Here is a 12,568-nt window from a genome sequence, read left to right as displayed (position 1 = left end):
TCTGCGTTGTTTGTCTGTCTTATACCCTCACACCAAATTCGGCATTTCAAATATGTACTCTTAATACATGATGAGTCCAACATACCATCTCCATCCCTATGAATCAATCCTACGCACACCGGCTCAATGAAACAAAGTACTTTACTTTGAAATTACCAGTTTGATAAAGAGGAGTTTATAGAGTCATGGTTCACAAATTAGAACATCCAAGAGTATGCCCATAAAATAGCTTTTTAAGTCACAAAAGGAAAAATAGAAGGTTTCTTGTTTGAACACTGAACACACGACAGTCAAAGGTCAACAGGACCACATGCCTGCCCACTGCACCTCTCCCCACGTGTCACACCTGTCTTCTGTCCGAAGTCTTGTTCAGCCTCAATTAAGCTTTGGCAGCTTTGGACCCCAGCTGAAGCAAATCCACAAAATGAACTGATGCTCTTAAGTGCACTGGATAGTAACAGTAAAGCGTACTGTCAGGTTACAATTAATCAGAAGATAAAGTAATGTCTCAAAGTGATTTAAAGCTAGTACATTTTTTTAGCCAGCGATCAGAAACACTACTTCTTTAAAAATTATAGGTGGCTCTCCTGTCCACTCTCACACTCTGAGAACTCATTGAGTACTGTACTGAGTATACGTTTTGTGTCAATTTCTGGCTAATAGAGTGTTTAGAGCCATTTTTCTAATGAGGACTGTGTTGACCCTGATGAGAAAATATCAGGCTTTAAAGATCATATTCTCAAGTACAAACTTGGTAAGTGGATATGAAACTCAAATAGATTTTTTTTAAAAAAGATACTGGTTTTAAGTTGTCTAATTCCTGAGAGAATAGTCAAGTGCCATCATGAAAAGGTCAAAAGAAATTCTATAAGATTTGCTGAAGGTTCTTGGAGAAGGTATCTGCACATATGCACACACATACATCCATACATATATGTACTTCCAATTGAGTGTATTAGATTAGACACAATTTTGAAATGTTAAATTAAAAATGTAAACAGCCAAGAAAGAAACAAAAGTGAAGTCAGATCACTACTGAGCAACTGGAAAAATATTTACAAGAAAAAAATCAATCGGGCCCAAACACTCCCAACCAGAACAGGTACTTTGTTTAAAGAGCCTGAGAGGCAGGTATTTGACAAGAAACCCAGGAAGAAGGAGTGCTCTATAACCACTTTCTTTTCCCACCAGAGCTACAAAAAGAGTGGAGCGCTGTGTAAAGCGGCAGTCGCCAACCTTTCGAACCTCACGGACCACCAGTGGTACCCGGACCACCGGTTGGTGACCACTGCTCCAAAGGTTTCCTTAAACCAGCGGTGGCCAACCTTTCGGACCTCACAGATCACCACTTTAGACTCTAAAGCAGCGGTTCTCAACCTGTGGGTCGCGACCCCTTTGGCGGGCGAAAGACCCTTTCACAAGGGTCGCCTAAGACCATCCTGCATATCAGATATTTACATCAAGATTCATAACAGTAGCAAAATTAGTTATGAAGTAGCAATGAAAATAATGTTATGGTTGGGGTCACAACATGAGGTTCTGTATTTAAAGGGCCAGAAGGTTGAGCACCACTGCTCTAAAGCCCTAAGAGCAAAGGGAAAAGTAGTGAAGCATTCCTTTGGGAAACTTCAGAAAAACCACACCTTTCAGGACTGACCACGAAGTGTCAGCCTCATTCAATTCTCCCATCAACATTTTGTGACTGCTCGTAAGACTTAGTTATACTATTCCTACAGTGTCTTAAAATAATTTTCATTTGATGTTTAGTGCTTTAGAAAAGAATCAAGGCCTTACCCTTGTCCACACTTTTAGCTTGCTAGGATAACAATCACCAGAGGCTCATGAGATGGGAAGCTAGGGCCTCATTCCCAGTTTCTCAGGTGCACACACCATCAGAATTTGTTCTTCATCTATAAACATTCCCACATTCCCTTTTAACTAGCAGTTTAGTGGAATTGCTTTTTTTTTGGGGGGGGGACCCTTTGAAAACTGATAATAGTTTAGAAATCAACCTTAGTCTGCCACTGATTAAAATGCAGACTGACTACTTCCCAGGAATATATAAGTCTTGTTATGAGGAAAACTACAAACACACAGCTTAAATTTAAATGAAGGCTGTGAACTGTGAGTGTGGGCCGGTGTACTAGACACTTAGACTTCTCCATTAAGTCCCACATCTATAGCTTTAGGCCAACAAAAAAATTTAAAATAATCAATGTAGCAAAGAAAGATCGGATCTTTAAAACATTTTAAGAGACAGCCTTCTTCCATTTTAAGCTTACTAAATATATCAAGGTAACAATTGAATTTTACATTATCCATTGAAGAACCCAGCTGTTATTTTTTTTCTGATAAGAAATTAAATTACTGCTTTGTATTTGAAAGTACAGATAACTATAGTTAATAAGGCGTTTTGTGTAGAACCAAGATCCCTACTATGTGTTCCTAAACTGGCTACCGTAGTAGTCAAGTAACTTCACTTCTCTTTCTCAAATAGATAATTTTTGAGATCTTACATTTTGCTTGACAGACTTACTCTGGGATAAAATGGCCCTGAATATGCTTTGCAAATTCAGTATCATATAGGAGAGCCTAATGAAATATTTTTAAAATCATTTTTCTAAATGTGGTTTCCCATTACAGTGTTAGGCCTTGAGTCAGACACATTTAAGAAAGTAGCTTATTTTGGTGATTAACAATTCTTTTTTAGCATGAATATATTCATGGGTAAAGTGTAAATTTTATCAGCCCTTTTCAAGTCCCCTGGGAAAAAAAAATCTACTCTTAAAACTTGAGATCCTGCTACATCAGGAATATTTTTAACCAAATTGTTCTATCTGAACATAGACAGTTAACAAAGGAAGCGTTCTAATTGTTCTTCCTGAAATTAGATCAGAGCCATCTCTCTCTGACAGGCAAGCCACTTGGGCCAGCAGGATGCCTGCCAGCGGCCTAATGAATCTGACAGCTGTGTTTAAAGGCTGGTACTGAGGACCAGAAACACAAATATAGCTCAAAGAGTTGATGCACTGGAGGTAGAAAAGCGTTAGACCTATAAAGCTCCAAGAACCACACAATTCCATTGTCTCCCATCTTCCCAGTTTGGGTTGTAATGTTCAAATCTGCACAAATAATCCCTTAATTATTTGCACTTAATATACAGTATTGATTTGCATATCCCAAAAATCTCTATTACCCACTATTTATTGACAATTATAACAAAGGGACCTTATGTAGGGCTATGTGCCAGGCAGTGTTCTAAGTGCCTTGATGCTCTTCAAATAAAAATCAGAATTATCCATTCAAATTTCTGTAAGTTAGAGGGGGCCTTGTTAAGATATCTGTTTAGTAAAGACCTATACAGCCATGTAACTTGAATTTCAGTCAGATACAAAGGTGTTTTTTACTTGATCAAATAAAGATTATGCTAGCTAATTCTATAAAAAATAGAAATGTATTAAGCTTATAATACTAGACAAATAAACTGTGAACTGGTAATTTATTTGGTAAATAAAAAACCTACTTCTAATAAACCACTGAAATGGCAAGTAGTCATATCACTTAAGAGGGAATTTTTATGAGTAGACAAAACAAAGTGCTAATACTACTTTTAAAAGACAAACGATGGAAGTGAAATGGAAAGACTCACGTTGCACGTTTCCAGGTTAGCTGTATGTACTGAGGTCTAAAAAAAAAAACCCTCCACTTTTAAAAAGTAAACATTTTTTTAATGCAAAGATAATTCACAGTAAGTAGATTCTTTGCTATAGAATACTAAAATTATTGGGTTTCCTTTGAAAAATTAACAAGAGTATGGGCATTACTAAATTATCTAAAAAGTTAGGCAGTGCTATTTGTATGTAACAGTTTGCAATATTTTAAATTTGATTGTGATAATATCCATAGTAATTTGAAAATGGAATTCTATAAACATGTTTTGTCACTCTAAAATGTATCACCTTCCCCACTGTGTGTTTTCAAATGTAAAATGTCTATTTACTTGGATTTTAAATAGTTCTAGAACTTAAGGCCACAGGCTGTTAGGAATTGTGTCCTCCAAAAGTATGTTGAAGTCCTAACTCCCAGTACCTCAGAATGTGACCTTATTTAGAAATATGGTCATTGCAGATGTAATTAGTTAAGATGAAGTCATACTGAAGTATGGTGAACCACTAATCAAATATAACTGGTGTCCTTATAAGAGGAAAATTTAGACACAGGGAAGAGGATGTGAACACACACGATGGATGGCCTTGTGATGAAAGGGCAGAGCTGCAGTGGTCCCTCTTGGGCACCACGGACTGCGGAGACCTGCTTGAAGTCTGAAAGGTAAGGAAGGATTCTCTGGAGACTTCAGAGAAAGCCTGGGCCTACCAACACCTTGGTTTCAGACTTCTAGCCTCTGGAACTTGGAGAAAATGAGTTTCTGTTGTTTTAAGCAACCCAGTTTTTGGTACGTCGTTACAGTAGCCCTCAGAAACTAACCGTCCCAGCCATCTAGCAAAATCTACCGTTCCCTAGGAGCATCTTTTAAGTATAGCACAGCTCTGAAGTCCGCAAAACCTGGGTTCAAACCCCACACAAATCAAAAGCTACGTGACCATGGACTTCTTTGAGTTTGCTTCTCTATTTGTAAAGAAGAAATAACAAATCCTAGCTAACAGTGTATTTCTGGAGATAAATTGTGTAGTCTGCGACACAGAGGCTGAAAGTATTAGGTCTCTCCATCCCCACACCCTCTCTTTTCCAGTAATGAGATACATTTTAACCTGTGGTCACAGACTATTTGACTAACATTTCAGAAAGTAATATGATGAACACAGAGGGCTGTAATTAAAATATTAAATAAATTTCATTTTAAAAAATAGTCCTAAATGAAGTCCTAGTGGTTTTACTATTTAGAAATCTTTAAATCCTTATCCTGCGTATGACCACAGGGATACAAGATGTGAAGATCTGCAAAAACTTGAAATGCGAAGTGCTATCTTCTCTTAACTACAAGGCTCAAGGTAAGATCCATCACCAAAGAAGGAAAGATGAATTCTTAAATAAGCGTTATCCTGTTACACTTGCAAAGGTTGTTGCTTATTTAATACAAGCCTTGTGATTTTACTATAGTCTTACTAATGTGTACACTGACCCGAGCTCAGTAATAAACACAAGAGTCATGTCATTAAAAAAGATTGTTCAAATGCAAGAACATTTTATTTCATGTAATAATCACAACATAAGCAAAATAATAACTACTTTTGGTAAGATTAGTAGAAAGAGAAATATAACTCACAAGTATGATAAGCATGTTCCCTTGATGTGTGCATTAGGCAGTAATGGGCTAAGATTCATCTGCCCAAAGACTCTGAAAAAGGTGATCCAAGGCCAACACCATGACATGCTGTAGATTAAACTTTACATAAATCTAAGTTCAGTGGATTTAATAGAAGGCTTGGAAAGAAAGAAAATCTAGAATCAGGTTATATATTCTAATAAAGTAAAATAACTGCAAATTAACTGACACCACCGACAAAGGCTCGTCTCTAAACTCTCTGAATTCAATCAAGTGGTGAATAAAGACTAACACTGAATGTTTACTATGTATAACTTTACATCTCATTTAATTCAAGTCATGGAATATTCTTAATATGGGAGTTTTATACACAAGAAAAAAGGTTCTGGCTACACATATAGTATATAAATGCCAAATTTCGGAAAGGGGATGCCAAAGCTACATCTAAAATGTAAACTGGCTAGCAATCACTGGCTTTGCTTTGAATGTATCAAATCGTTTTAAAGTACAAGAGGTTTTAAAATCTTATTTAACTGGTGGGAAAAGGTGTTTTCAAAAGAAATCTTATTGAATACCAATGCATCAGAAACCTGCTTTCAAAATAGCAAGTAATGCCCTGGCCAAGTAGCTCAGTTGGTTAATGTCATCCCAGCACACCAAGGTTGCAGTTTGGATTCCTGGTCAGGGCACATACAAGAAGCAACCAATGAATGCATAAATAAGTGGAACAACAAACTGATGTTTCTCTCTCAAAAAAAAATTTTTTTTTTAAACAGAAAATTATTAAGAAAGTTAACATTATGCCATGGTATAACCGTAAGAAAAAACATCCTGAACATAAAATCTAAGAAAATGAAGCTGCAGTGATTGCTTACAGCAAAAGAAGACAGCCTCATGTGCGTATACTTGTAACCATGAGAACAGCAAGTTCAGTGTTTAACTGCAGCCCTACCCTAGAAGGACAAGCCTGGTGGGGCTGTTCCTCTTTATGGTTTTCTGCCTCAATTCGCCTATCCTGAAGTGAAGAGGAACCTCTGGTGAGCCTCTGTGATGTGTGCCTGACACTTTATTAGGTGGTGCAGACTAATCTTTAATAGACCTGTGTTTCATTCTTTGCTCAAATATTTACAAGTTATAAGACCTTGGGAAGTCACTTGTGACTTTCTAACTACCTCACAGGATTGCTGTGAGGATTATATTATGCAGGTAATAAAATTATTCTAGTTCCTGTCACATAATACATGTCCATTAAATATTAACTAATATCAATAAAAAAGCATACCCTACAGATTAGCTATTAAGGAATGCACTTAGAGGCACAGTAATTTTGTTCAAAGACATACATCTGGCAAATGTTAAAAAGCCAGTTTTGAAAACCCAAAGGCAGCAAAACCTGTGTCCTTATAGCAAGCATCTCAATCTTGTTAGTCTTTCCCTTTGTTCCTCCTGCTTCCTCACCTGGTCTTTTACAAAAGAGAAACCTTATTTCATAGACGCAAGGAATTTAAATGCTGGAAATGAACTTAGAAATCATCAAGCCAAGGGGCAGGCAAGCTGCTTTCAACAGACAAATCCATTGGATAGTTCTTGCCTGGAACAGTGGGTCAAAAGGAGGCTACGATGAGAAGGATTTGAAGATGCTGAGAAGGGAAGGAAAAAACAAGACAAAATAGTGACAGCTGCCCAAGGCAGGGAGAGTTGATAAGGGCATGGGGCAGGGGGTGGTTTTCAACACAGGTCAGTCAACTTCTACATATCTGCCATTGCTCCGCAGGTGTAATATGCTCACTAAACTCATCGAATTCTCAGGGCTCAGAGTTACAAGTTCATTCTCTACCACGTATTGAGCTCAGGGCATAAGCACTCTCTCAGCTTCCTTCATTACAGCTCGTCCAACTACCCGACATTTCTCATACAATATAAAGTTAGCCCATTAGCGCAATCACACCCCATGATATACTATATGTATTTTACAAATTACTTAGAGTATTTGTTCTATACCTTGATTAGAACAAGACAATGTAACTGCAAGTGTATATATAGGATGAAAAGAATCGCATAAAAGAGGAATTAAGTAGAGAAGAAAATGTCTGAGCAAAGTTTATGCCGAAATACAATACTGACTTGCATTACTTTTTGATATGCAATCCACATCTTAGTAATCCCACTAATAACACTACTTCTAGTCTCTGATAAAGTTAATGCTTACAGTTTTGTCTCAAATGGGCTTTCTACATAACCAAAGCATTTTATTACATGGTATCAAGTGAATTTTTATTTGAGGTATCCTAAACAAAGTTTCACTTCAGTCAAAATTACTTCCTACAAAAACTATCTCATATGCTTCCTCCCACCCTTATCTACTATAGTTCATTTTTAAATTAATGCTTGAGTTTAAAACATCTGTGATAATGGACTTCTCTAGTTTTTTTATTCATCCTCCAACACCAGCTGCCACAATTAAGTACCTACTTTCTTGAAATACTAAAGATAATTGTGTATCACTCAAGTATTTTACTTTTCAAAATATTTAAGAATCTCAAGTATTCGGTACATTAAATATTTATGTGTTTTAATGTAGTGAAAGTGGGGGTACGTGGGGGTTTATTATGTGTGTGTAAATATGTATTGCCCCAGGAGATTCTGCACTAGTATGTTTGTGGTGACCCCCAAAACCCCCAAACTTTCAGAGCTCCACCAGTGATTCTATTATTCATTTCTTGCCTGAAAACCACAGAAGTAGTGTATTTCAAACTGCTTCCAATATGCATGCCACTATTTAAAGTATGCCCCCCAAAAGAAAACAATCTGGGCCATTAATTTTAAATTCTAATTCCAGAAAGTTTTGTTGGATCAAAGTAACTTGCTTTTAAATTTCCTATTATAAACTACAGTAACCTGATTTTTTTCTTCAAAAGTAAAAAATATAACTATCAACTTAGGTTATAGTTTAAAAGATGTTATATAAAACCACCGAATAAATTAAAACATTTATAATTCTCTGCCACACTACAGTATTTATGATTACTCATGTCATTTTTATTTTGCTTATCTTAAGAATATAAAGATACTGCTCTCCTCTTCTATATTATGCAAAATATTTAAAAAGAAAAATGTTAGTTTTTTTTCTTTGAAAGAGTTAAAAGCCCTTAAAACATGTTATTAATATAGCACCCAATAAAGTAATAATGAAAAAGGCACATAAGGTATAATAAAATTTAATTGAATATTAAGATTTTCTTTTTCATTTAAGGTTGTGCCCATCTAAAATACATGCATACAGTTCAATAATGAATACTGCATTTCTTTGATTCTAAGATACTTTTTATATTTTAACATTTGTGAATTGGGTCTTATAATCAGTGACATGTTATATTGGAAGCATTTATTTTATTCCAAATGGTGTTTCTTACAATCAATGAAAAATGACACCTTAGACCTGATGAACTGTTTATAAAAAATGCTTTTTCCAATTAAAAGAGCAACTTTTTCTTTTTAAATGTAACACCATTGCCCCACACTCCAAACAACCCTAAATGTAGAGCTCCATAAACTATAATCTTTGATACGAGTGAAAAATGGCCAATAAATTTAATGAAGCAACTAAATTATCAGGACAAAAGAAATGACTCTAGTAAGAATATAATAACTTAAATAAGTAACAAATTTTACCAATGAATTATATAATTTCCAGAGGTTTAAGCAAGTAATTTTATACTATGCAATCTTCCTGTTTTCTAAGTATTTGTCTGCCCTATGTGTAGACATAAAAATTAGAATAAAGGTGCATTCCACCTATAATATGCTGCAGATAAAGACTACTTTGCTGTAAAATAAGTTTCTACCTACCATACAAAAGATCAAAGTACAGTATATACATTTATGCTAAGGACAGAGCCAATGTTTAATGAAATGTTTAAAGACATAAAAACTATTTAAATATTAATGTCTATTAATACTGCAGGCTACTGATACTGCAGAAAGTCATATCATACTCTCTCTAACAATCACAAATCAACATTATGGTGTATAATGCCGATATTGCCTGTAGCACTTTAATCATTTTATTAAAGTAAAGTGGTTAGGTTACTCCTTGTAAATTTCTAGTTGCCAGCATTTTAGTGACAGCACTGTGACCAAAAGCATCAAAAGTGTGATAGGTCCTATGTCAAACTTATCAAAGACAATTAACTCTTCTGTGCATCATTTTTAAAAAATTTGAACATAAATATCAATTTTGAAAATTCAGTACGAAAATGATTAGTATCCTTTCACTTAAATATTCAACAAAACAAGATCACTGTGAGAATAAGTACACAAATTTTTTTCAGCTACGTTAAGAGTGTCACACATTTCAAGATAGGTTTCTAGATTCTGTACTGATAAATGACGAGGAAACTTGCACCACCACAATCTTCCAGCCAGTGCAATACCTGCACATGTCTTGTTTTTAAGTTTGCACATGAAGGCCCAACAGCAATTTGAAAAGTCTGGGATTAGAAGCCAGTGAAAAGTCTCACATTCTTTCCTATTACCTATTCTAAGTGCATGTCACTTAATATTAATAATGGTAAACGCAACTAAAGGAGTCTGAGAGACACTCCAGTCAATGTAATTTCCTTGAGGACAAGGCAAATCTTTCCCAAACATTAAAATTTTGTGCCTTTGTCACAGTTTTCCCTATTGGAAACCAAATTATTGAACTGAACTGGGTTACCTTAAAAATAAACACCAAATTCCCCCTCTCAACCACTTTTCCAAATAACAAAATAAAGAATGTACTATTTCTATTTCAGAATCTGTAAGAAGGAAAGACTTTCTTTTTGGCCAGGAACCGTAAAGACCTATAGCTCTCTAGGTCGCCAAACACAGTTAGCAAAAACATCCCATTTTAAATAGCTGGTATGATCTTATCATGGGGCTGGGGTTATTTTTGACAAACCTAACCTAAGACTTCTACATAAATAGAGCAAATGATGAATTGTTGGGAATGCACAGTAAACTAGGACCAAATGAAAGCTATCATTAGAAATGAAAAAACACCAATGGTTTTATACATATGTGTATACATACGTAAAACCCAAAGGAGGCACAAACAATAAATGAATGAAAACGAAAACAAAAATAACAGAAACCAAGACCAAATTTTCTGCTACTCAGTTACTTGGAGATGAATCTGAACAGTGTTTCCCAGAGCCTGCAGAACACACGATAGCCACTTTGTTCCTGGTATACAGAGTAATGTTTTAAATCCATCCACAACACTCTGCACATTTTGTGCCATTAAGATACTCACGTCAGGCAAGTGGCCAGCAAGTACTTTAGTACTAGCACTATCTATGCAGAAGAGTAAATATAATGTGAAACAACACAATGCAAGCAAGCATTTATATGAAATGTGGGCCCATGCTACATCTGGCTTCATGATTAATTACTTATTTTTTAAATTAGCAAACAGCCAATGTATTTCTTTATAGTATTTATTTTCCCCTTCTTAAAGGCTAAGAGCTGTAACTATGAGCAATGTCAAATTTACCTAATTCTATTCAGTTTTTAAAAAGTATTTTATTATCTAAACTATCAACATCTATATTTCTCTGTATGTGCATGAATATAGACATACAGAGAAACAAAATAACCTATGACACACAATAAATATACACAGATTTTATATACAAACTAATGAGACTGCATGATTTTCATATTAAAGTACATGCTTTTCCACCAAAGTTCTTCATTGTTATTAGGAGTAAAAGAAACCTTTTGCAACTAAGCACATGCAGCTAACGATTCAGGGTTTTAAGAATTTGTAGGTTAAAAAAATACAATTCCTAGAACACTGTTATCAAACAAATAAGTTTTATTGGCATCTAAAAACAAAATTCACCCAACATTGAAACGTACTTTAATATTTATGTTGTTGTTTTCTTTTTACTCACTGCAGTATGAGGAACAAATCACAAACACTTACTTTGGAGAAACAGAGACCATAGTGTATGTAGATTTTACAAAATCACTTTTTAAAATCTCTGTATTGTGCTCCTCAAATACCTAGAGCCAGTCTTTGCAGAAAATATCACAGCTTTGTCTATTACCTTAAAATTCTGCAGCAGCCTAAAGATATGGGTAAGATATACCACGGCTTGCTATTCTGAAATATACCTATTACCATATCCAACCTAATAGTAGTATCTAAAAAATCCTTTCTTCCATAGGAAGTCTCTGACAAGCTGTTATTCATTTCCTTGAAGGTAAAAGAATCTGGGGGCAACATTTATATTTTGTCAGAAAAATAAAAAATGTTTACCTATCATGTTCATATTAAGAACAATGTCTATACAAGTCAGTTGTACAATTATTTTAAGAGAAAAGTGAACATGAACATCAGATTAACTTAATTCTGGCAGACAAAAGTGAACAACTATGGTCCAGTCAGCCATTAATCTATTACAGAGAGATGACAACTTTACAAAAGGTATCTTTTTACCTACTGAGTGATGATTATGTCCCCTCAGTTTCTGTGTTTTCTACCACTGGTTCACTTTCTACATCAGCAACTGTGTCACTCTTCTCCTTGTTTATTTCGTTTGAAGATGTCAGTTTTTCATAAAGTTCAGGTTCATTCTGTACTGGTAAAGGTGGTGGTTGAGCATGTCTCTCAGCATTTTCACCATTAACCTGAGGCACGTTATCACCTTTTCGTTGAGAAGTGGCCCCTTCAAAGAAATCAAAAACCCGAGCATGGGGAGGGGGGACCCAGGTGTTTTGAATTCTATCTCGTCCAAGACGATTTCCATTCATTTCTCTGCAGAAATCAAAATCTCTGTCATCCCTATCCCTCTGCCTCTCCCAGTGTCTTCTGCGGTCATCAAAATCTCTGTGAACTTCTTGAAATCCTCTGTTCCAAGGACCACTTCTGGGATCAAATCGATAGCTTCCAGACCGAAATCTCCCTCTTTCTTCATGTAAGCCTTTTGGACCAGCAAAGACAGGTAGAGCCCGATGCTCTCTCTCATCAAAATCTCTATGCCCCCATGGCTTCTCTGGAGTAAAGCCAAAGTGGTCTCTTCGACCAAGATGATCCATGCCCGGCCTCACAAGATTCTCTCTAATATCTACAGGAGGTCTTACAAAATGATCCCTGCCATCTAACGGAGGCCTTCCAGGACCATCTCTGGGATCTACAGGCCGCCCAATCACATCCCTAACATCCACTGGGGGAGGTCTACTCATGCTTTCCCTGGTTTCTATAGGAGGAAACCTGTAATCTCTCTCCCCTTCCTG

At 35.8% G+C, this 12,568-nt stretch overlaps 1 protein-coding gene across 1 annotated transcript in view; it reads right to left on the bottom strand.

Moving 5' to 3' along the window:
• Positions 1 to 12,568, bottom strand: part of SCAF8 (SR-related CTD-associated factor 8) — a 104,994-nt gene that overhangs the window by 33,810 nt on the left and 58,616 nt on the right. Inside the window, 1 exon segment of the mRNA XM_006757679.2 lies at positions 11,772 to 12,568. Within this exon segment, the coding sequence (XP_006757742.1) occupies positions 11,786 to 12,568 (783 nt within the window). The 3' untranslated portion in view covers positions 11,772 to 11,785.

The sequence above is a fragment of the Myotis davidii genome, unplaced genomic scaffold (assembly GCF_000327345.1).
Source record: "Myotis davidii unplaced genomic scaffold, ASM32734v1 scaffold1494, whole genome shotgun sequence".
In the NCBI taxonomy this organism is placed as follows: Eukaryota; Metazoa; Chordata; class Mammalia; order Chiroptera; family Vespertilionidae; genus Myotis; species Myotis davidii.
This window is presented reverse-complemented; position numbering and strand designations above follow the sequence as displayed.